The 27,238-nt window shown below is 36.0% G+C and overlaps 1 protein-coding gene across 2 annotated transcripts in view; it reads left to right on the top strand.

The window, feature by feature from the left end:
• Positions 1-27,238, top strand: part of LOC111059739 — a 110,917-nt gene that overhangs the window by 28,118 nt on the left and 55,561 nt on the right. The window contains exons 1-2 of one of the 2 annotated variants that reach the window (XM_039423763.1): positions 6,948-7,019; positions 21,205-21,355. In XM_039423763.1, coding sequence (XP_039279697.1) covers positions 21,215-21,355 — 141 coding nt within the window. In that variant the 5' untranslated portion in view covers positions 6,948-7,019; positions 21,205-21,214. Of the gene's footprint in view, positions 1-6,947; positions 7,020-21,204; positions 21,356-27,238 lie in introns of those variants that run through there. The other variant, XM_022347369.2, reaches the window with a different exon arrangement.

Genomic DNA, 27,238 nt, shown 5'->3' with positions numbered 1-27,238 from the left:
TTCATTGGGCGTAATATGCAGACCTACACTAGTTTATTGGCTGAACTTTTCAAGTGGGATCTGCTTACTTGCTTAGTTCCGGTGTCCCTATTCCAGCGACATTTTATCTCTGTGTGAAATATCGTTGACGGTATCTTTCATTGTGAAGGGGAACACAGTTTGTGAATGAACTATTAGCGTACTACAAAATCGTCTGTGTAGGGTGACAGAGACCGATAGAAGATAGTAAGACGTGGGCGAGAGTGGGAGAGCTTGCGAGGATAGAAAACAGGGACGAGTGCGGTACTATCAATATCAAGTACACAACAGAGAGTAGAGAATGTAGATAAATTCTATACTCTCTGGTACACAATCATAGGGGGTCGCTCCAGTTTGTTTAGTTGAGGCAGAGTTGAGGACTTTTAATATTTAAATAATCTTTTATATGTGGTTGAAGTGATGTAGTATACATTACAGTGTAAGTAGATTGTGTATTTATATTGCACGCATTATGAAGAGCAACTACCATACACTCTTGTATGGACTTTTCAATAGCGATTTAAGTTATTAGGCTTCCTCTTAATTCACTGTTTATGAAAGCAACCACACAAACCTTCCCCATTTTCATAGTGCATCCTGATTTAATTAAAATCATCATAATAATTATGTTAATCATAACCATTTAATCGAAATACGATCGTATCCGATAACAATTAATAGTCAATCAGTTTAATCTTATCCCTATATCGCGATCTCAGCTTAGTTTTACTATTATTGTTTTCGGCTCTCTTCATCTTCCAGAATCAAAATAGGTCTCAAAGTATTTGACATTGCTTTTATTGAATAAAAAATACAATAATATGTGTTTAAAATTTGAAATCTAATTTGAAATAAGTTGTAAGTCGCAGGCACTCCTTATCTCTTCTATTCAATCTGATAATCTCATTATAAATCTATTCAACTTATCAAAACAGTCTATAGCTGATATATTTGTCTACAGCAAATCTTATTTATCAATCATCTTCATCATTCACGGCTGGTCTAAATTTGTTGAAATGCTGCTTCTGTTATTGTCCCGTCTCAATAAACATCTTAATCTGATCGTCTGCAATACGCTTGAAGTCGATGAATACGCATCATCAACAATGATTTCATCAATCCAATCCCAGTGAATTCCAAAGCTGATGACGAAAATCGATTACATTCCAAATGAGTCACATAAATCTCCCATCCTTATGTTGCCGGAGATCACCATCAGATTGTTTGAATCGTCATAATCTATTTGAAATGTTTCTTCACTGAATACCTGTTCCCAGTGTAGTTGGAACTGTTCTGATGCACGTTTGCATTGCATCCAGTCCGGAACAAACCGATCTGCCTTGAAATGAAAGTAACAGTTCTCCGATAGAACAGGTCTCGCACTACAATTTGCATAATGTGATCACAGTGATCATCGATTGCATTGCCTAAACTGCTCACGAGCCATCGTTAAAATGCGAGACTCATAACTCGGAGTTCGAAGATCGACGCTATTCTGTAGTGCTAAGCAGGTCATCAAGAACGTCCTGTAATTCATTAACTCCAACCGAAATCACCTGGAAAATCAGCCTAGTAAGCAACAAAATGTAGTTTACACTCTTTTGAGTAGAATTTCTCAGTGACATTTTAATAACGATAGAGTCAGTCGTTTCCCAGAATTTACACAACTTTGCTCTTCACACATGACACGAGTTTTAAAAGACTTTGGAAATTTAAAACCACTCTGAACATAAAATTGGTTCTTTATATTCAGAGGTAACAGTGAACTGTCCAACCCGTGAGTCTGCATTCAGAATCGACTTGAATTTACAAATGAGCTTGCTTTATTGAAGTGTATTTTGAATATCCGCCGGTGATATCTTCTCAATTCACTCGGATACATACTCCCTGGTGCATCCTACTCCATCATTATACAATGGTCAACAATTTGGAGCATTGTAACAAATCACTTCGTCACCAATGCAAAACACATAAACTAACACATTGGATATTTCATATTACTCCAGATCATGTGTTTTTTTTGCATTCTTGCTGGTTTTCAGTTTTTGACAAGTTGTTTTGAATGAGAGGAAGTGATGTAACCAATTTGCATCTTGAGTCTTCAGATGCACCTCAGGCAAGAGCTGAGCTGTGTAGGTGCAACAACGTCTTCTTTTTCGATTCAATCCAGCTCACAGTTTGTCAGATCTGATGCTGATGTCAGAACGCCACAATTGACAACTTGATTCCAATTGTAGACCAGCCAACCTCCTGTCGGCGATAAACAGTGGTCCGTCAGTGTCTGCCGGGTGTCTGTCGAGTGTCGGCGGAGTGTCGGTCGTGTGTAGGCGTTGATTGTGGCCAACGACCTCTCTATATACATCGGGGCGTGTCTCCCGCGGTGCGAGCCTCTCCCTCGCCCTCACTCGCACAAATCATCACTCATTCTGTCTCACTCGTTCGAATTCGCGCGGGGGCAGAAATCGCGTTCAGCGTATTTTCGCGCGTGGGAAGTCATTCGTACAGCTTTGATTTCTCCGCTTCATTCGTTAACGGATTGTTTCGACACTGTCAACGTTCGTTACGAGCTGAAAACGCACTAATCTCTCTGTTAGAATAGCAACACTGCCAATTTTGGAACGTGAATGAAGTAAACGCGACACTCTCCACCCATATGGTGCGCCATAAATTTGCTTCAGGTTGCATAATGAGCACCCAGTAGGAGACGCTGAAATTGATGAACCTTGACACAATCTCACGATAATATTGATTAAATGAATATTTTATTCCTCCGCATAAACATAACATCACTTAAAGCGTCATGAAATACTATAGGCTACAGTACAACCATTGGAAACTTACAGAGGCATTACTTAATTGAAAATATTCTAACCAATTTCAGTTGAGACGTAGTAACTAGGTCGTAACACCTATTTCAATAATCGTCTCCATATTAGTCGATTATCAATTATTTCAAATAAGTAAGTCTTCACTTGTGCCTAATTTTATTTCTTATATGATAATACGAAGGACTCTTATTCATGCAAACTCGAACACTTTACAAAGATTGATATTCTAGATATGATATACATAATTTATTCTGTTAGTACTAGTACTAGGTTATGCGCGGTTATGCTAGTACTAGTATATCAGTTGTGCTCGAGGTGGTTATAATTAAAGTTTGTATTCTTAAAAAGTGAATAGACTGTTAGACCTATGCGCGAATAGCCTGAGATATATTATAGTCATCATATAATTGAAATATAATATGTTTGCCCAAGTGCTTGTATGGCTGTTTATAGATTTTATTTGTTGAATGTAGACTACTAGATCTATTAAAATTGTATTATCTCATAAAAGATTAATCATCGCAATTTTGAATTATTTCTTATCAGAATTATTCCTCCCTTCTCCCACAATAAACATCTAGTATAAATTCATATTATTATTATTATTTCTCTTCAACTAGAATTTCGACCTGCAACTGCAGTATTTCTAAGGGAAATTACTAATCACTATAAAAGTGATTATATCTGATCCGATTATGTGTGGTTAATCAGCAATGGACCGATGGTCGGCTGAAATGCAAGTGGCAGTGCTTATCACAGTGGCAGTCTCATTGGAGGCTACAATGAATTATTATAGCCATTCTAGATTATTATTTGTTGAAGTATGCTGCAGGAATTGTTGTTGCGGAAGCGAAGCCATCAGCTGATGTTACTCAAGGTCATCACTTTGTGCTCATCGGAGCGTTGCGCTGTGTTGACCACATGACAATAATTCCACTTAGTATTGCATCGAGACATGTGCAAGTCGAAAGCTAATTAGCTTCACTTTTATCATTTATGCAACGACCCGAGAACCAAACCGAGTTCAACATGGGCACCTGAGTTTGTTCCCACAAAAAATGCGGGTGACTATCGACTGATTGTGTTGCAGTTGACAAAATTATTGTTATAATTTCATAAATGTATTTGAGATGATGCGTGAGAATATGGGATTTGGAAGTATTGCGGGTTTGAGTAAAAGCATAAAATTGAGAAATACAAAATATTAAAGACATGATTGATTCCTATATTTTATAATTTGAACAAGTTATCTTAATTTAGTCATCTGCGTTAAAAAAAAATTATGTATGAGAAAAGCGCATTTTGAAAGATGTGTGGACACTTTTTTGAACTCTGTGATTCCTCTATCAATTCAAATATCATTACTAAATTTTGAAATTATTTTATTATTCATACTATCACCTAATGTAACTCGGGCAAACTGTATGAATATTATAACACTCAAAATCAATTGAGACTGATTGAACGAGAGGAAGCAATCAGTTTGTTTCTTCCAGTTTGTTTCGTGCTCCTTCCTCTACCTTCACTTGACATTCTTCTGAGATGATGTGGTCTGTCAATCTTTCCTTCATACTTTCAGTTGGATTTTTCTCGAAACGTATTCGGCTCCAAAATACCAAGTTCTTTCATTAACACTCTTCGTCGAGCCTCTTCAAGTACTTGGTACTTATAAATAAATCCAATAAGAGCTGTTAATCAAATCAGTTATTCATCACTTTGTGGAACATGATGCTCCTCATTATGCACTGCGAAGACTGTTGTGACAAGTGGGCATCATCCTTCATCCCGCTTGTGACGAACAATATTGTCGTAGGACAACAAAGTACTCAGCCGCCGACGACGAAGACGTCTTTTGAAGAGAATGTACTATTTTTGTGAGCGCACCTAAAAATGGGATATTTTTGTGGAGGCACTCACCTCACCTTCGAACGGTTGATGATCACCAACAGTGCATGCAACAACATCCGGGCTGCTTGTTTCCGGCCTCGCTCACAATCACACAAATATCCCCGCATCACCCTCCCACACCCTCAATCCACGCTGACCTACCTGCAATAAGGGAGGAAACAACCCACATTCGACGCTCGACCAGGTGCACTCTTTTTACACTGGATTTGATTTACTCCACACTTTTTCAATCCTTTTGTCAGTTATCATACTACTTTATACTCTATACAGTAAAACACAATAACTCTTGTTCGAGGTGTCTGCGCTGTATATAGTAAAAGTATTTTCCTCTGAAACTTTATTCATTTTCTGGTTTATTCACATTAGAATAAATGGCAAAGAAGAATTTAGAAATAATTAGACAAACAGCAAGAGGCAACATTGTTTAACAGACTATTAATGTGTTATTGAGTAGAATATGTGGTTTGGCAATTAATCTGTTACTATTTGGGTAGAATTCGTTCACTCATCCACTATTCTCATACACTATACACTATCCATACCACCCCACCCCACTACTCATATTCTAACCATACACTATCCTCAATAATGATAGCATTAATTTCCTCATTAATCCTACAGCACTATTGAATTCAAGGCTTTATTTTTGAGGCTTTTTATTGGAAAACAATAACGTTTAGTAACTGGTATATGAAGAAAATTTTGTCTATTTTACATTTTAATGTCTAGAGCTTGAACTTGAGTTGTAATAGAGGCATTCAAAAAAGTGAGCACCAGCTTCTGTCACCAAACAGATTTCAATTAACGAACATCCGAAAGGAAACATATGGATATTCATTCCATTCCCCTTCGCTGGCCCCTCTCCAATTCCCAGCTGCCCTTGCAACCAAATATTCTTCCTTTTCTGTCCGTCAAAGGTTGTCATCTCCATTTTCAGAGTTTGCTGTCACTCTCATACTGAAGGCAACATCAGGAACTCCTCCAGCTACTATTTATGTATTTATGGTTGAAAGTGACAAATAACATTTATTTTTCAAATTTCTGTTATTGACTCAATCTATTAAATCACTCTCCAAATTCTAATGGGAGAAACCATAAATTAAGTAGAGAGACATAATCGTGGCACAGTTTTCTAATTGATTGTCATGAATACTTGTGATCATATTGATGGCTGAAAAGGAACGTAGAGCTTTTTAAATTCACTGCTACGCCTATAATAAATAGGCATAGTAATGCACTTGCTATTCGTATTCACAGGTCAACGCTCCTAATATAAAACATCATCATGAGTTCCCTCCTGCAACCACGTGCTGAATTCACTTCTATTACTACTCTATTATACATCATGTGTGTCACAGATACACGTGTTTTGGTGTCATCATTTGCATAGAGCTGTAGTGAAGCTATGTTGTAAGAAATAGTGCAGGAAAAATGATAAAACTCGTCGTTCTTGTCAAGCCACATACTTCATATTTCAAGTTGTAAGATGTGTTACAGCCTAATAGACTATCTCAAATATAGATTAGTTCAGTTTTTATAATTATTGAAATCTTATTTTTTAGAAAATGAGAAATGAATCAGATTTGTAGTCTTATAACTTCTTATTGGGGGTGAACCTCTTGCCTGGCGTTTATCAATTATAATTTCCGCCCCCTCCCATTCGAAATTAAGGGTTGAAAGTGCTTTTCGACTAGGCCTACCCTCTGTTGTCTAGTTCCCATTCCCACTCCACCCTGCACAGATTCAATGATCTTTGAAAATCAGTCTACGCCAACCAACTTTCTTCATTGTATATCTATAATGTTGAAATCAGCATTGACCCATTCATTCTAGGGAAATAATATAAATGATCAAATTCATTAACTCTGGGCTTTTCCTTATTTATGATTCTGAAGGAAATTATTTGAAAGTATAGTTTTTTTTTTCATTCAGAACTTTAAGCCGAAGCTCATTTTTAAATTTAACATGAACGAATATGCATATAATAGATTATTCCTATTAGGTCTACCCCATCATAAGTCAGTATAATTTCATAGAAATCATAATCCAATCATTTTTATAAATCAAATAATCATTTGTCAGCATTCCCATTCTGTATGCTCCATTATTGTGTGGCTTGATCTGAATTTTTAGTCTTATTCACTGTTCTCCCAATAATGCATTTTATTGATTTCACATTTTCTTTTCCTTTCAGGTGAGTTCATTACTTTCAATAGCCAGGAGTCACCATTCCTTGAGTTTCTAGATGGCCTTACATCGTAACTGGTAAGAGTTTGATTTTCATGTTCCAGCGTTACCATGGGCTTGAAAACACATTTGGAACAGGAAACATAAACATCACTCAATATTTGCCGTCTTATCTATGATTCGCTTACAAAAATATTTCATTCAAGGTCTCGTACGTCTTTGTTAATATTACTCCATTGATAAATTTTTACAAATTCAAAATACACTACAATGGAACGGCTCAGTAATGTGTCATGGGTTATCGCAATTCCCAATTATAATATTTTCACCGACATATTTATTAAATTGGCCGGAAACAAGGGAACTATTTTAATCGCATCTGTAATATTTCACGGAATTCATCAGTATTTTTCAATTGATAGAATTTCATGACTAACCATACAACTAGCCATACATAACATATAGCCATAACAACTCCAATTTTATTTGATAAGAGGTAGACGATTGGGCTTATTCGCTAAGTCTTATTCTGGGCTTCTTAGCTACTCTATAGCCGAGTCGTTCAAATCAGACCAATAGAGTGATAATAATTTATAATGGATATATTGCCAATGGTTCACATAATTTAATCTAAACTCTCAGGAATTTCTAATCCAAATCTCCCCGATTACAATATATCTCAATCATAAAGTATTTCTTTTTTTTTCAAGAGTATGATTGTTTGAATTATTCAATATTTCCAATCTCTCAAATCTGAAAGAGACTATTTTGAAGTTTTCGTACTGTCTTATTAACTCATACATCATATTCGCCTCATATTATTAAGATTTTCAGGTAACAGGTCCAAGTTAATGTTACAGTCTTCAATCTTCTCTACTCAGTGAAAGTTCATGCAAACGCATATTTTCATTATTGCTTCACTCTAAGCTTTCTTACCATCGTTCTCTAGTTTCCAGATCATTGGACAAGATTAAAAATGTGCATTGTATAATAAAGAGAACAGTATATACTCACAAAAATACAATAAGAGAAAAGTATATTTTATATTCACAAAAATTTGACATCAAAAATCTTCAGTCTTCATACACAACGTTAATTGACTATCTCATATTATTATTTGTCCTATCACTAGATGGTATGAACAAATTTGTTTCAAACAGCGCGCGGTTTTTAATAACTGTAGTGATAATACAGTAGGCGATCAAAAGTAGAAATTGAGCAGTACCTACCCAATTATGCTAATTTATTGGGTAACTCGAGCTGTGGAAAATGAGGCATGAGAAAGCGTGTGAATTGTGGTGCAACTGATACAGTGCTGGTAAGAGCTGGCTAATTTCTGTAGTGAGAAATGCCCCATAGAAATGTGAGCCTACAATATCAACGTGTACAATGCTCGTGCGAATTGCGTCGAAGGTGTTTGTTCCACTTGGTGAGATGGAGGTGATGATTGTGATGACGATTCCCTAATTAATTTCGTTAATCAGCGACATTGTTGTTTCGTATGGCTCTGCATTAAAGCACCATTGTACGCCAGCATGAAAGTAGAACATAAGAAATCGCTCTGAAAAACTGAGAATATACATGACCACCACATACGCCTATTATCTGCTCCCGCTCATGAGTATGGTGCTGATGAGAATAGAAAACTGGAGAACATGTTGAATCCTATAATATCGGGGGATACATTCATAATTGGGCTTTGTTGATGAGACTAGACTAGTTTTTCTACGTTTCTAGTTAGCTTTGTGTGGAGAATTGAGAGATTTTTTCCCTGACTTTGAATTGTTGGGAATTGGATTAATTTCCAACAAGCGATAATAGACTGAACATGGCTTATTATGGATTTGCTTTCACCTCAACAACAATAATTCAGTTAATGATGAAAGGAAATCTATAATCCTTGATTATTGATAATTCAGTTTTCTAATTTGAAAATTAAGTTGAACAATGATTTTGTTCCGATTTCATGGCATAAAAATAATAGGTTTTCAACGTTAGTGGCTGAAATCTACAGGAGATTTAAATTTTCAGAACACCTTTAAGAGTAGTACAAAATAATACTTTTCTTGATTGATAAAAATCCTACTGTCTTCGCCACCCCTAATGCGAATTGGTTTCATCAGAGTTAGAGTAGTAAGAGACAAATAGAGTGAAATTTTATTGAATTATAATAACATTTACATTTTATTTAAATTATTCCTTCAGTGGTGGATTATTAAACTACCATGATATATGTTGAAACGTTCTCTATTGATAACTATTATATTATTTAACTAATGTAATAGCAGATTAATCACATCTCTGTGCACAACTGTCTTAGCTGAGGTTTCTTGATGTAAGAAAATGTATCTTAGATGGGAATCAAGTGAAGAGGATGTTTAAATATTCTGTATGATTGGAGGAGTCATTTCAAATTGACCATTGAAAGATCATTTCCTGTCAAAACAGTCCCCACATGAATCTCAATATTCGGTCTCTCTAATTCCACTCTTCTCTTCCATTCCTAGATTCACCCTCGCTATGGTAATATTACTCTTTCTATTTGCATCTCTGTTTCTCGTCTGTCGGTTTGTGTTTCCGTCTCTGTTTCGGTGGGCGCCGCCAGCCGGATGCTGCAATTATTTTTATTGAAAGAGATGATCCTACGTCGGAAATGACCCCCATGAGGCAGGCATCCCCAATTTCTCAGCTCTCACCAACCATGCATCCAGCATCTTTATCAATGTACTGTTCAAACTTATGATGACTTCCTTCGCGCTCGTTTCAACCCTTACCAACACTTCTCTTCATTCAAAAGATAAAGTGAGTGAAGAGTGACTTTTATAATTGGAGCCTCCCTTAATTTCACGCTCTAGAAACGAACGGATTCTTCGTTGAGAACAGTTTGGTAATGAACTCCTCATCTCAAAGAGAAATCATTCTTTTTGAATTCAGTATTCCACCTTTACAGGAATTATATCTTGCTATGCGAATTATGAGATCTCCAACTTTCTTCATCCATCCATTCATTCAATCTACTCTCTCAAAATTATGCTGAACATTGGGCGTGGAGACTTTTCCATTCCTGATAAGTACACTATTTTTCACTGAAATACTAAGATGGTGTTTCACCTGAATAGCCACGTACTCTACTAAATGCATTTTTGTTCATATTAAAAACTTTATTCTTGTCAATTTCTTCACTCCCAATAGTCTAGCCGGTAATGAGGATTGAGGAATAAACTACTTGATAATAGAAGCTTACATCTCGATTTCTTGATGCATTTCACTCAAAGCTTCTTATAAAAAAGTAGCCACTCAACGTTTACTTCGCAAATAATTTTTTTTCAACCCTTTTCAAAGCAATTAATACTTTCAATATTTTAGACCATACTAGCATTCCATTTATCTATATCATATCATAGACTAACCAATTGAAATGTCTTATCTGTGCCCATACTTATCAGTTTGTCAATGTATTATGAATTCACATTCATCTCCAAAATCCAAATACATATGTGATAAAATACATCTCACCACCCAATATCAAACACACCTCTATTCTCTGTTCCACTTCATCATCATCGTGCCACTCAAGATTCAACAAATTATTTTTATGCTGTTTTGTTCAGAAAATCTGAATCAATAAATCTCTGCTGTTTGCTGCAGCATATCAACAAAGCTGCAACACATCTCTATTTTGTATTCTTGGTGGCGATCGAGAGTGGTCGCATGCTATTCTCGATCATTATTGCATTGTTATCGGACGATAGTATGAAACATCTTCATGTAGCTGCCGCCTCAGACTTATGAGAAACTAGTTCTGAACGAGGTGTTCATGCAGTGCTGTGCTGTGTGTGTGTGTGTTACGTCGTCCACATCCGCAGCAATCGTAGATAATCGAACGGCTAGTCCAGTTATGGTCAGAGGGGGGGCACTGAGATAATCGTTTTAATAACAAGGCGAATTCGCGTGATTTATAGAATTGTTTCAGCGAGCGGCGTCTTTGCCATCTGATTTTATCAGCTCACTTGTGGGAGTTCCTTACAAAGCTGTATAGTCACAACAACTTTATAAAATATGTATCATTCAGCCCACGGTCGCTGTGGTCCGGTCCATTGTATTTTCACAGTAGTGTGTTCCGATGTTTGGCATAGTTCGCCTCCAACTTTTGGATTTTTTATTCATTTCCCCCCAAATATTTCTATAGACGGAAAGTTGGCAAGAAATCTTCAAAAACAAATAATGTACCACCTACTTTTATGCAAATTGTGGAGGAGTAGATTCGTTCAGGCTAGCTGATATTTTGCTTTTTTACATTGGCATTTGTTGGATGACAAGAGTGAATCAATTACGATACAATCAATTTTCAATATATATTTCACTTGAAAAACAACTGAATCTACTGGAGCATGAACATGTATATTGAAATATTTGCTGAGATTGTATTTGATTTTGACTAAATCAAACACCAATCCATAAATTATGCTATTACAATTTTCTATCGAATAATTAAACTTTCTGTAGTAAAAAAGAAGGATATAAGTTATAAAGTGATAATGAGATGAAGTGAGCTTATTTTTGGGTTTTTATTAGGAATGTTGAATTTTTCTAGCCTAGAAGAAATTTGAATTTCCCAAAGTCTGTAGAAAAAAAACTTACCACATTAAACATTAATAATAAAACTATTTTATTAATAATAAAATCTTCTCGAATAAGAGCATGTTAGTCTACTATTAGCAGCCTTGGAAAGGAATAGGCACAGTTGTTGATAGGAATATAACACAGTTTGAAACATTACAAAATTGAAAGGAAATAATCGTTCCACATAGCTCGTAATTATAAAGGGGGCACTCCGGACTCCGGCACACGTCATACTCACTCAGTCTCAGTCAGTGGTCATCGAGTGGATTGGATTCCCTTCTTCATTCCTTCTTTCTTCTTTCTTCTTGCTTTTCCCTGTCCTTCTCCTTCTATTCTCTGTCTTTCTCTTGTCATTCTTCTGCTTATAATGTCTTCCTCCTGTCTTGTCGTCTGCAATTTTGTTCTCTACGACTGACCAACCGACAAATCAGCCACTCAGCTGGTCATAATAAGGAAACGACTCTGACAAAGCTACTACTTCTGCTTGAACTAATTGCTGTACCAGTCTTTCTTAATCTCTTCTTGCTCGTCTCCTTCTATTCATGCTCCTTGTCATACTCTTTATTCTCCTCTAGTACAACTTGGTAAGAACGCATCTGACTAGAACCATAGACTAATCAAAATACTTTATATCCTAACCAATCCTCAATTTTCCCATATCATCTTTATCTGAAACCGAATAATATCGTCTCTTCCAAACTTTTTAGTTATACTGAATGGTTGTGGTAGATGATGGAGTGCGATATATGTCTTTTGTTTGCCTTTCTTATTGTCCTCTTATATGTATATTGTACTTTAAAATGTAATATGGTACTATTATTACCAGATAATATATGTCATTAAGGCTCGTACTGGAATATGTCTAACATACATATCATACATATCATACATATCATACATATCATACATATCATACATATCATACATATCATACATATCATACATATCATATGTCTGACATACATATGTCTAAAAATGTTCGTATCAAATAAATCCTGTGTCAGTACTTATCAATAAATTGTCACTGTGTGTTGTCACTTCAGAACGTCATGTTTTCTTTATTTTTCCACTAATTTTGAGCTTGGTTGAACAAACTTCACGGATTAAAATTTCTATAATTTATTTCGATCTGTAAGAACATGACACAAGAAAATAATAATGAAAATATTTTATAATTTTCAATTCTATTAGTAGCCTACTCTCATTTTCTTCCTGGGAAAAGAAACTCTCAACCTTCATAGCTCATAGTGATATTATAGACATGAGCATGTTGATGTTTACTCGACTACTGGATGATATTGGAGGGAACAGAGTAGAGCTAAATGTGACAGGCAAGCCTAGGTGACACACGCGCGCCATTATTCCGTCCGACGAACTGGATCGGGGTCTGCTGCCTGCTGTCTGCTGCATCATGATATGTTCCAATGCATAAAGTAATGTTTCGTGTAACAATTTCGAGCCAGTTACATGCTTATCTGTCGTAACCTGATCCATTTCCAGAACTAAACCAAATCAAAATACGCATTTTGCGGGGAAAAGGGTTAAAGGATACGGTGGCTGACTATGTACCTCTGAGCGCTATAACGTTGCTTCGTCTACTTTCAAACACTTGTCGATTTTAAATTAAATTAGATTCTCTGACCAGGTTGAAAAGGTAAAATGTGAGATTACTCAAATGGACTCTTAATAGAGCATAACCACAGTAGTTCCAATAAGTTACTTCATTGGATACGATCAATATAATATTTAAAATATAAATGAGGCTCTTGCTAGTTGAAAGGGTCACTTATGATATCGGATGATGAAAACAGCAATAGACCTACATGAACACTTAACTCCAGCAACACTAGAGAAATGTCAATTTTGTGTCAATGGATATCATAAAATTCTGCGACTAGCCTATATATATTTCAAAATAATTGTAATATTTTAATCTTTTTTCAGTAATGGTAAACCTTTTACTTTGGTATTCAACCTTATGTAATAACAAAGTAACCTTATACATCATTACTATATTATTATTCATAAAGTAATATATTACTATAGTAAGCTATATTACTCATAGTTTCATTGAGAGAATAAAATCATTAAAACTCTATGAAATTCTTCACACTTGTTTCTAATTGATTAACTGGATTATGAGTAGAAATGATCACATGCAAAACTGTCTGTTTTACTGTCAATTGAAAGTACACAGAATTCAAGAGAGCGGAAAATATGATTCTGAAATTATTCGTATCGCCTCACATTCTGTCCATGAATTGAAAAAAAAACAGAATGAGTATAAAAATTTGAGAGAATTGGAACGGAAACAGTGAGATTATGACTGGGTACGAAATCTCTGTAGATTTTTTCATCCTGTAAATAATTAATATCTCATTCTTATTGTACCGTGCAATTAACTTTCTCTTACCTTTCACTGCTCTTGTCACTTGAAAACTGTCATAATTTTCAATAAATTACAGAACGTCTTGTAGCATTTAATAATGGTCCCCTGACAATTACAGAAATTGTTATTGATCAGGAAGTGGAGAGAAAAGTCGTAAAGTTAACAAAAATTACAGTAAATGGGCGGTGCTTCAACATTTCTTCAGAACTGGATGTAATCCTACTAATGATAAGCAGGATTCTTTACACTTATCATCAGGGGATGATGAATGAAAATGAAATGAAATTCAACATTCTTCTATATTTCCAAAATATCTCACTTTTTACGAAAATAGCCTATATTTGAAACACTGTTAACATTATCTATTTTTAAGTATTATTATTATTATTATTTTTATTTCATCCCAAACATCTGAATAATCAGACTGGGGATAAGTCAAAAAGAGCAACCTAAAGGAGGTTCTCAACACATATCATGATACATTAAAATACTGTAGTTATACAATAGTCACATGAAATATTAATAAATATATATATATATATATATATATATATATATATATATATAGTATATATAAAAACGCAGTTAGTCAAGATTACCTATGTACAAGGACCTGGGAAGAATCAAAGACAAGGAACAATAATATATCACTCCTGCAGAAACTCATCCACAGAATAGTATGGCCTTTCAAGTAACAACCTCTTTAACATTCCTCTGAATCTTCGTAAGTCCGCCATGTCTCTAATATCCTGAGGTAATCTATTATATATTTTTGGGCCCATATATTGCGGAGATTTTTCAAACATGGCGGTTCTATGAGCAGCCACTGATAGGGAGGATGAGTGCCTTGTATTGTAACTGTGGATTTCATTATTGCGGGTGAAGTTTGGTAGGTTTTTGTGAACGTATGAACAGATCTCCAAGATATACAGTGACGGCAGTGTAAGTATCCTGCTACTCAGGAATAGTTCTCGACAGGGATATTGGGGGGGCTTACCAAAAATAACTCTTAATGCTTTTTTCTGAGATCTAAATACTTGGATGAAGAATTTTGATCTTCCCCAAAGGGTTATGCCATACTTGAGGAAAGGAAAAAGGTAACCGTAATATACCACCATTAGGGCTTTGAAGCTCAATGTGTTTTTGAGCACTCGCAGAGAGAAAATAGCCGAGTTAACCCTGGAGCATATTTTTTGAGTGTGTACTGACCAGTCCAATCTACTATCTAGTGTTACTCCTAGAAGATCAACAGCAACGCTCTGCTGGGGTACACTCAAATCGGCCAACTCATTAAAGTTTCTGGATGCAAAATGGGGGGTTTGAAGGTAATGAACTTGGTCTTACTTGAGTTCATAGACAGACCATTTGCAGCAAACCATTTCTTGATATTCAGTAGCTCTTCCTGTGTTTGGGTGACTACAGCTCTCAAACTTGAATTAGTGATAATAGATGATGTGTCATCGGCATTCTGAATAAGTGGCTTAGTAGAGCAAGATGACAGATCATTTACGTATATAATAAATAATGTGGGACCAAGGATGGAGCCCTGTGGTACACCAGCATTGATTACAGCCCATTTTGATTGATAATTTTTATTGTCATGGTTTATTAGGGTGGCCTGCATCCTCTCTTTCAAAAACGAATTGAACCACCACAGTTCCCTTCCCCGAATGCCATATTTTCTCAACTTTTCAACAAGAATATCATGATTTACGCAATCGAATGCTTTTGACAGATCGCATAGCACTCCACACACCTGCTGGGAGGCGTCTAAACTTGCCGACACAGTATTGAAAAATTTTATTAGAGCTGCTTCTGTATCAAGTCCCCTTAAGAAGCCAAATTGTGTTTTTGAGACTATATTATTCACTCTCATAAAATGAAGAATTTGTTCATTAGCTGCCTTCTCAAAAAGTTTGGAAAAGGCTGTGAGGATGGCAATGGGTCTGTAATTGTTCAAGTCCTCTTCGTCATCTTTCTTGAAAATAGGTCTTACCAGTGCATACTTCATTTTATGCGGGAACTCGCCAACAGTAAAAGACTGGTTGAGGATCCTGGACAAGGGTTCAGACAATATATCAGCAACCATCCTGAAAACTTTCACTGGAATTTCATCCCATCCAGCTGAATTTTTATTTTTAAGCGATTTAATGAGCACCTCCACTTGCTTGGGACTAAGAAGTTTAAATCTCATCCTAGAGCTGCAGTTACCTACCACGTTTCTTGTTGAAGCAAGCAGATTGTGAGTACTTCCAACACGGTTTGGAACATCGATGAAAAAACTGTTAAAATCCTCTGCTACTGAACTAGGATTGATTCTTGCTCTGGATGGGATTATACTTGCTTTATTCTTGTGCTTACCTAGCTCAAATTTCACTATGTCCCATGCGGCCTTTACTTTGTTGTTGGCTATCTCTAAGTACTTTTCATGATATTTCCTTTTGGCAAGTTTAATGACACTTTTGAATATTCTATTATACGATCTGTAATAATTTTTAAAGTTTTGATCCTGTGTTTCCATGTACAGTTTATGTAATTCTCTTTTCTTCCTACTTGACGTTACAATTCCAGCAGTAATCCAACCCTTTCTATTATTTTGTTTTATAGGAATGGCACAGAATGTTTCATTGAATATAGGCAGGAATTTTCCTAGAAAGCAATCAAAGTTCTCATTGACTGTGAGAGACTCATTGAAATCCCAATTTACAACAGAGAGCTTGTCTCTGAATACCTTGAAGTTGTTAATAGAGAAGTTTCTCATTTTCACACTTTTTCGAAATTTTGACTCAGGTGTGACTCTCTCTGACATGGGTAAAAACAACCCCTTATGGTCAGAGAACCCCATGCTGAGGACAATTCCGTTGCTGACTTCCACATCATTTTTAGAAAAGATATTGTCGATGCAGGTAGCAGAAATTGATGTTACTCTGGTTGGGGTGATGAAATTGGGGGATAAGGCATATGATGCAAAAATGTCAACCAAAGTTTTAGCATCATCGCTGTCACCAAGCAAGTCCACATTGAAGTCCGCTGCAAAAAAGACGTTTTCATACCTGACTCCAACACCGATGTGATGGAGGAAAGAGTCAAGTATTTCAAAAAATTCTCCTACATGCTCTTGTCTGGGGATCCTATAGAGGGATATTATTAGTACCTTAGGTCTGGTAAGCTCAATGCACGATGCCTCAAATACCTTTTCTTTATTAAATACATGTAAATCACCTCTAACTTTATATTTAACATCATTTCTCACGAGGATTGCTGAGCCGCCATGATTATCTACTGCCCTAGAGAAACTATCAGCACAAGAGAAACCAGGAATCGAGTTAAGTAGGCTGACATTTGAAGTGTTCAACCAGTGTTCATTAAGACATATTATGGGAATGAGTGTGTGGAATTCAGAAAGGAAGACTTGCAGATCATTTCTATTGCTTCTCATTCCACGGATATTGATATGTAGCAGATAAGGAATATCCTTCTTCAAGCTACTTGATGTGTCCCTGGGTTGCGGACCACTCAGGTGAGAGATCATGCCACTGCGCCCCCTCTCAGCCACTTCTGGCTAAAAATACTAAAGTATTTTTATAAATCCTTTTAGTTTATCAACTCATGTAAAAAATTGTTTTTGTTTTTGACATGTTATGAATTTTGGGCCTATTGATTCTATATGGTAGTAGATATATTTCAGATTTATTCAATGATTAATATTTGATGAGGATCATGTTGTATTGAATAAGTCCAGTGCAAAAATTAAGTTTCATGGCAAAAGATGTAAGATGAGTTTCAGCTGCTCAAACCAAAACTTGATAACCTTCTTACTATGCGTGTGGATGGAAAATGTCATATCCTTAATGTTATGAGCTTCTTCTAAAATATTCAATGTAACGACCAAGAAATGCCCAATAGAGCTAGTCTTTCTTGTACTCCCTATCTGTAATATCCTATCATTAGTCATTGTCCTGCTATTGCAGGCTAGCATTTTCCTTGGTTCCGGTGGCAAAGTCAGGCAGGCAGACAGGCAGACAGGCAGGCAGGCAGACAGGCAGGCAGACAGGCAGACAGGCAGGCAGGCAGACAGGCAGGCAGGCAGGCAGGCAGGCAGACAGGCAGGCAGACAGGCAGACAGGCAGGCAGGCAGACAGGCAGGCAGGCAGGCAGGCAGGCAGGCAGGCAGACAGGCAGGCAGGCAGACAGGCAGGCAGGCAGACAGGCAGACAGGCAGACAGGCAGGCAGGCAGACAGGCAGGCAGCATGTCAAAGCTGTGCAGATTCCCAGTCGAGGTCCACTCTCCCACAACCTCTACTACAACAACAATAACCGTTGCTTTCTGGAGATTATAATTTCAAATCAGCGCTATTGCCGCTAATTGCTACTGCTCAAAGTTAAGCTCAAGCCTTCCAGACTGATTATTCATTTCCTCTCGGATCACCATCCTTCTCGCAATTTCTTTCTCTCTTTCTCACTCTCTCTCACACTCTCTCTTGCAGTTTTTATCTCTCTCTCACCGCTTCATTGAATGACCGGACAGCTCGTCAACTTTTCTTGGATATTGGAAAAAATTAAGTAAACCGGTAAAACCATGTCAAGTGTGTGGATTCCGCGAACTTTTTTCTTGTTTTCTCACCGGTAGTTCTGTCTAGCCTTTGCTAATTTAACCGATTTCCATCAATTTTTCTTGGAAAATTAGTTGTCATGCACGTTGAGTAGGCCTACGCTCATTAGGGTGTATGTGTCTCACTGCAAGTTACCCGGTGAACTGCTTGAAATTAACTGAACTCAATTAGACCAAGAATGTACCATCTATTATCCTGTATAACTTGACCTTTTGACAATATACTCCCTCTCATTATTCAGGTGTTCATGAATATAGCGCATATATAGCTTATCAGGTTCTCAATGCCAAATTAATCAAGTATAAAAATTCTTGAGTCATGCTACTAGTATCGTATGTCGCACAATTTTCAATCTTAAGAATGTTGAATCTTTGAAAAGTAATTTAAAAAATATGTTTTTAGGAAGAATTTAAGGTCTATAATTTAAAATTCCTATCAATTGCGTGCTTTAGAACTTAGTGGCGGCTTTGCGCTAATTTAATTTCCCTATTAAATAAACATGCTCCTTCCTCATTCATACACTGCACATGAATTATTGCAGGCAGGCATTTGTAGATCATTCTTAAGCCGTGTCCACACTGAACAAATGTTCGACAAACATGTTTGTTGAAACAGTTTGGGCAAATTTTATTATGTTTGATAAATAATGTTTGCCCGTGGCCAGTGTGGACGCGTCACCAAACAAAATATTTGTAAGTGGGAAGAACAGGTTTTATGTTTTACAGCTGTCAACTCTGTAAACTTTTGGAAAACAGTAATTTTTGTTTGACAAACAATGATTGTCCAAACTTATTAAAAGGTTTGTCCCTGAGCTCCTCAACAAACATGTTTGCCGAACATGTATGTCGAACATTTGTTCAGTGTGACCCGGCTTTAGAGAATAAAGCAAATCCAATCCCTTTTAAATGTATTATATATAATTAATAGAAAATTAGTTACAGTATTTATACACGACCTCCTATATAGGAAGTCCTGATCTTTTTTATCATGAAAACTTTCAAGGCTACATTATAGTTATTTGTATCTTTATTTTATAATTATTATTGTCCTCTAATTGTTGAACTGGTACATAATCTAAATCCGAAATTTCTGTTCGACAAAAACTTCAAATGTGTTGTTCAACAGATAACTCATGAGAATAACAAATTTGGATAAACAACTCCAATTCAAAAATAAACCATAAATAATTTTTAATCATTCAATTTTTTACAGTCGATTTTCCTATTCAAATTACTGTCATTCAATTGGTGTGGCGACAAGAACCGTTGTAATAAATAATGGTTATCAATAGCAATTAAGGTTGGCAGTTGACGGTCATTTCAGTTAGGCTTTGTGACCTATCCATGTCGTGTTGATAGAAGGAGCACTTTGAAGATGAGCGCCCAATATGAGCCAGGTTCGTTGATGTCATTTGACTCCACTTGACCCCGAGTGCGTCGTGAATCGTGAATTTCCAGCCGATCGCACACCGCAGTCGTCAACAAACACACCAACACACATGCACACACACACACACACACACATGCCATGAGAGGCCAACAAAGACCAGCCCCCTTGCGGGGGCACTAACAGGATTGTCCCATTTCTGTCCGCCCTGACAATGCCAATTGCGACGAAACTCACACTCGGCAGTTTTACTAGTTTTTGATGGCCACCAACACTTCTTGTCTGTCAATAACCAGCGAAAACATCACCATGAAAATCAAATATTCCTTTTGACAGTTAGTTTTCACTCGCTAAAAGCCGGAAAATATAGTTTGTGTAGGTTGCTTTGAGTTTCCCTACATTTCACGACAACATTTTTTGTTTTCATTGAAGTTCATTGTAGTGTATGACGTCTATGACACGTCCCAATATTTCCCTTGAATATCACATGGCTATTATGCATTGTGCTGTGCCTAGTACTCAAATAAAAAATACTTTCGAATCAGAGTGTGGATCCTTGAATTTATAATTTTAATTGTATTATATAAATTGTAATGTCATAAGCTGGGGATAGAGAAAAAACCCTAGTTTGAGAGTTCAATTGCAAAGTTTTGTAATGAAAAATTACATTACAAACAGTTTTTACCAAGTTCTAGGCGAGCTGTGATGATTCTTTACATAAAAACTCAGCCTATAATCTTTATAAATAGAAAATGATATTCCATAGAATATCATCTATTGTCAATTGTTCGATCGTTGAATGTACTGTACTCTTCCACGATTCTTCACAATAGCCTACTCCAATATTACAAGAAACACCAAGAGTGATGCGTATAGTGTTAACATTTCAAATCTATCAACACCATGTTACGTACATAAAACATTCATTCATTATCAGCTAATGAGTAACCTTATACGGAACTTGATACCTTCACCTTGAGTGGGTAGTAGGTACTGAACTCCTTAATAAACTTCTTAATTTATTATTCTAGATGACAAACTGAGTAGCTCAGTATAATTTAGTCAAGTCCTGTTCCTCATTATCAACATTTACAATAACAAACCAAATTCTCCAATGTTATTCAATCATATCTTCTTTCTTTCTTTCTTTCATCGGTTTCTTCTTTCTCTCTGTTGATAAGTTATAAGTTATCAATACTGTTGTATTTCACATTTATTGAATTCTTCACATTATTTTTTCTCAATTTTCAGAGAGAGGATAATGCTGAAGCACGTGCAGCTGAGTCCTTACCGCACGAGGGCCGCTGACACGCTCAGTCTCAGCTCGAATGCCAGCTACAGTCCCGAGCCCCTCTCCTCCAGGTCCTCGTCCTACTCCAGTCTCAGCGATCCTCAGTACACGGTAAGTCAGCTGTCCTGTCAAATACACCATTTTTCTTCTACTAATTCAATGTAAATCCACTGAGTAATTAATATGAAAATTCAAATCCTCTTCAGTCATTCTATCATCAGTAATAATCTATCTTTCCCGTTAGAAATTTCCTACTTTGAGTAGATAATAATACTCCTCAAAGAATTATTACTTATAACATTCAAAAATAAAATTGTAAAATGGATGTCGAATATTATCACTGATTGTCTCATTTAATAAATTGTTCTATATCTATTCTCACTTGATTTACGATGAAAAAGTGAAGTTGAGATTGAAGTGGGCAAAATTGGCAGGATGTAATCAATGTCATAATTTATTGAGAAGATGAAAATCGTGAATAGAATTGAAGCTGAAACTTCTATGGACGAATGTTGAAATAGCTGACATCACGAACAATGAATTGCGTAATTCAAATTTCACATGCAGCATGTAATAATTGAATGAGACGACGGTTGAAGCTGTAGGCCTACCCACACATTTTCTTTCAACAATAATTATCAGAAAAGGGGACATCTTTTGCAGTGAGGAAGAGTGAGGGTGTTTTAGATAATGAAGGGGGAGTGAAAGAGAAGAAAAATCTGTGAGAGAGAAAATAGAGAGTCAGAAACTGCCAAAGAAAATAATGATGTTTGTATGTGTAGAGAGAGTATGACCTGCACAATATTCTTGCAGTTCTAATTATGTGTGGGAACAAACACTCACCATCTTTTTCTGGCTCTTTGTGTTCAGGATTCGGAGCAACAAGAACAACTGTTCGACCTCATTAACCTAATATCTGTCTTTGCCCTATTCTGAAGAATCGGTAAATTAATTGGGGGAAGGGATTAAGGAGGCCACCATATTAATTCGTTCAACAAGAGTATATGCTTGAACATCATGGGAATGTAAAACACGTAACATCATACTCTTTCATTTCTTTAGTGTAGCACACTATTAACTTTTCCGATATAATTACTGGCCTATGTATTTGCTGTGAGATCTAGGAAGTTGATCTGATTGGCAGATACTTAATCCGCATTCTTCGAATTATTCTCAGTGTTTCGCACACTTTAGAAGTGTTACATGTACTTGTAATGTTCTTACTTTCCATGTCCGGAACATCGTTAACATAAGGAAATTATCCGAGTAGCATGGTGCAGGAATAGATATAAAAAGGACATTCTGAATCAGAGCTACATTGTTTGAGTTAGTTGATCAAGTTTTTATATTAAAATGTCTAGAATAAGACTGCAGTGAAACTAAAGTAATTGTGATCTATGTCAGTAAATTGTGAATTGTAACTTACAGTCAGATGAATATTTTATATTTTACACAATTATTTAAAGTCTGCAAGTCTTTATTTTAGTATAAACACTTCATGAAACAAGCTCGTGATGGATCAATAAATACAAGTTGGTTGATGTTAAAAATACTAGTGAACTGATCCGAAGAGTACAGTGTAGCAAATATTACCATGAAACTGAGATTTGTACTCTCCTATGATAATATTTCAGTATTCATTCTAATATCAGGTATTATTATGCTCATACCGCTACTGTACTGTACAATCTACTTTGGAAATCTTGATTTGAAGTAAACTTTCGGGAGAGATTTAGTAGCACGGTGCAGTGAAAAGACAACGATGCCTTCTCGTGATATGTGGGAACCAATTCCTGTTGGCAAGCCCATGGTATCAGCTTACAGTGTGCGGTTTTACTACATGGTGGAGAGAGCATGAAGGTCGCCTATAAGACGAGATCTCTAAGATGATGTACTCGGCACCATCAAAATTTCGTGGATCCATTCCCTGTAATAGGATTCCTGGGTTGTGAGAGAATAATCCCGATCCTGATCCCCGGCGCTACACCTCTCTCATTCATTTCGTTTTGTGTTCACGTTCCTCGGATTCCCCTTTCCCATTCATCGAACAGGTATTATTATTATCGGTACCTGCTTTCCCTGCTCTTTGGTCTGCGAGTTTCTCATTCCTGTCAGCTACTGCACTTTTTAGGGCGATTTCTCAATAAAGTCGTCAACGTTTCTCAAATTCCATCGTGGCCCAGTGTTGTTTTACTCACGACCTACGAAAAACTGCATTCCTCGTCGCTGCTCATTCACAGCGATCCTCCTCGCCATTCACAGTACCTGCTCCAGTTTTTTATATTGTAAAACTTGTAAACTTCGAAAAGTCTGTGACACTTTTTCCACATCTACTGCTACTACTATCCAAGTGGTCTGGTTACAATAAAAATTTGTTTGTACAATTTTTCCAGTATCGTGGGACGAGGGAGTCTTATCAAATTACGGTCTTCATCCTTTCTCCTCACCACATTTGTTGAAATCAAAAATAGAACTTTTGAAACGCATTTTCAACATCATCCTTTCTAAAGTAGAGTGTGATTTCCTTAAAAAGACACCCTTAATCCTAATTCCAAAACTATAAATGGCATTGAGTATCAAATTATGACCAATCATACTAACAGGAAATCCTATTAACGCTAGACTAGAAACTTTACATGAAGATGAAATCCATGAGGACTCGATGGATGAATTGTGAAAATGATATTGTCTTATTACTTTGTAAATCAATGTTATGTTATCTGAATCACAAATTGAATATTTTGCATGTGATTGAACTTATTAATACTTGAGAAAGAATTCCATAGGGAATCCATGAGAGCTCTAATCAACCAAGGTTGAGTAGGATGTAGAAGCACGTTTGGCGTTTCATATCTATGCATGATACATAATGGTGGCTGACAAACTATATTTTAACGATACTACATGAACCGTAATATGCGATAAATATAATCCTAGTCAACTCAAAATTTTTAATACTGCGATAAACAAAATCCCTATTCGAAGTACCGTTGTCGTTAAATTTAATTCCCTGTACACTTCTCATCTCAGCTTCATATAAAAATTAATTTCCTGTTTCGCGTGAAATGTATGTTCATCATATTTGACGAAGCTTTCCCGAGTGATTAATGTTTGCCTTACATTTTAGATTTTTTTCCTTTTTTTCGAGAACATGTAATTTATGATAATTATGTGAGATGTGAGATAATAACCAAATACAAAATTAACAAGATTAATTGAATCCAATTTAAATATTGGAACTCAATGAAAAGTATTACACAATTTGTAATATTATTGAATGCATTATAGGGATGTTCAGTAATTCAGTACTGTGACGGCATTGTAACTTTATAATGCAAAATTTCATTTTCTAATTTGAAACCTCTTTGTAGTAAAAATACGGTAGCCTACTTGCAATTTAAATCTCTTCAATCTAGAAAGACGGGAAGGGGATTTAATAAATCTTTCAGGTCAAAAACTGCAATATTGTACTCATCGATAATGAGTACAGTTCAGTGTTTATGGGTTTTCAGGAACAAAATTTATACTGAATAATGAACTTGTTTAGGTTTTCATAATCAATATATCACTAAAAACACATTTATAATTCTTATATAATTTCACTCCATTTCACGCTACGCACCATTTGATCATTCATGTTCCACCAGGACTAGAATACGGTTTAAATTTATTTTGCTCCATTTTACTCCGCCGTCTATTGTAATGATAGCTGTTTAGTAATGTGAGAATTTTCTCAATGACGTAAACACCATTGTTCCATGAAACAGCGAAACATTTTTACTAATTACTAACGATAAGAATATTTTTATTATCATTACCACCGTTCAATACTGCTGGATAAGATTAGCATTCCATTGCACGTTTTACATCAGTAGGTTCTGAAGCACCGACCTCATAGAAGTATCTCATAAATCTAATGATTTTTTTATGTAACGGGATTATGTAACTTGACTTAGTTTCTATGAATGTGAAATCTCATGAAATAGGTGATAAATTTTATGGAATCATTTAATTTATTTCTTCAATCAAAAAATATTTTTCCCGATACAGAAATAATTGGGGACATATACATTCAGAAATCTCATAATTTCACAGACTGATTTTCTATCATCCAAGAAGGTAATTTGTACTTGCCTTGTGAAAGTACTTGCCTTGAACGGGCCTGGTGTACTTGCAAATGAATTATTTGCAGTAACAATTTACCGATTCTCGATCTAGCCATGAACAAAAACATTGAAACATCTGGAGTCATAATCATTAGCAAGATTAATTTCTGTCCTACAAACTACTTCAAATTAGACTTGATACTGTAAAATTGACCGGCAATCAGTTTCCTGAATGAAAAGGATTCATGTTGTCCTGTAGTAGTTGCAGTACTGTTGCATATCAGTACAATACATTGAATCACAATAATATTAGCAAATCGAAGAATCGGAGTAGAACAGGTGTTGAGGACAGGTGTTCCGGTGTACTGGATTATTGTGGGCGCTTCTGTAGTAGTAGTAGTAGTAGTAGTAGTAGTAGTAGTAGTAGCAGACAAGTGTAGCAAGACGGCAAGAGTTGTAGTTAGTTACTAGTCATGATTCATTCATTTCTATTTAAGTGATTGCCAAATACGTGTACTAAGCGCGGCGCGGCTATGCATAGTAGCTTTGTCAGATGTCAAAGATGGATCGTTTGGGAAACAGCCTTGTCGCTATGCCACTGAGCTATGCTACTGCTTCGCTTTCTTAATAATTATATGCCAAGGTAATGAACACAAATCAAGGAATGACGGCTTCCAACAATCAATTACCTTGCCAAATACATTAATTATCTACCTGCTTTTTATGTCTATTTCAACTTCTGTCTGGTTCTGTTTGTTACTGTTTTCATTGGAATCCATGATACTATTCATTATCTGAAATATCTAGGGGTTTTGGATCTCTAAGCATTGATCAAAGTCACAGGGAACCACTGCTCGTTTCAGCTGAAAAAAGCTATTAGTGCTTTCATAATTTTATCTTCCTGGTCATTGAGGTTACAAGGTTTTATTAATCTTCTTAAATCTGCATAGAAACTATCAAATGGTTCATTGGGACTTTGTTTTCTGTTTAGCAATTTGTAGATGTCCATTGTCATGTTTTGTTTAGGCTTACAATATTTCTCCAAAACTTCAAGGATTGAGGTAACTGTTCCAATGTCGTTCTCCCCTGATAATGTGTTTTACAATTTAAGTCCATCAGGTCCCAGTACAGTCTCGGTAGCAGTCAAATAAATAGTTACTTCTTTGAAGTTGGCAAAATTATTTGTGATATCCCCATGTATAACTAGCATACCTGGTTTGTTGAATTCCATTTTTAGTATTGAGCTATCACTTCTCACTTGAACACTTGATAATTCAATCATTCTTCTATTACTGTATTCTTGTTTCATTTTATTTTCGACTGCGCCATGTTAGATATTGAATAAATAATACTCTTCACATCAACCATCTTTATTTCAATACATTCAAGACTAAACTGTTATCAACGTCCTGGTAACTAGTGTATTGAAATCATATGATAATAATAATTATCATCTGTAACACCATATACCCGAACCATGGATGTCCAGAGGGAGGACTAAAACGAAATTCTTGGGGGTTACCAAAACAAAAATCTTGCGGGGTTCCACAAAAAAGATCGGAAGTGTTCAAAAGAGGAGAATATTTACGAGGCTGACCCCTTTTTCTGTTGCAGGTTCTTGTCAATCAAGATTTATCTTCATGATATTTAGGATTTGAAAAATATATGATAAAAACTTAATGTACAAAATACAAAATAAGAACATTGATTCGGCTTTGGAACATCATTTGAATTTTGATTCAGAATTGCAAAAAGTGAAAAAGATTATTCACTAGACTTGGTAGTACATAGTGCCCTGCTATATCATAAAGATCGCTCAAACATGATCATTCACAATGGTTCTGAGTTTTCTCAATTTATTTTCAAATCTTGATGGAACGCTTGATGG

This window comes from Nilaparvata lugens, chromosome 3 (assembly GCF_014356525.2).
Source record: "Nilaparvata lugens isolate BPH chromosome 3, ASM1435652v1, whole genome shotgun sequence".
In the NCBI taxonomy this organism is placed as follows: Eukaryota; Metazoa; Arthropoda; class Insecta; order Hemiptera; family Delphacidae; genus Nilaparvata; species Nilaparvata lugens.
The sequence above is the reverse complement of the archived record's forward strand: the minus strand, read 5'-3'. Positions and strand labels throughout refer to the sequence as shown.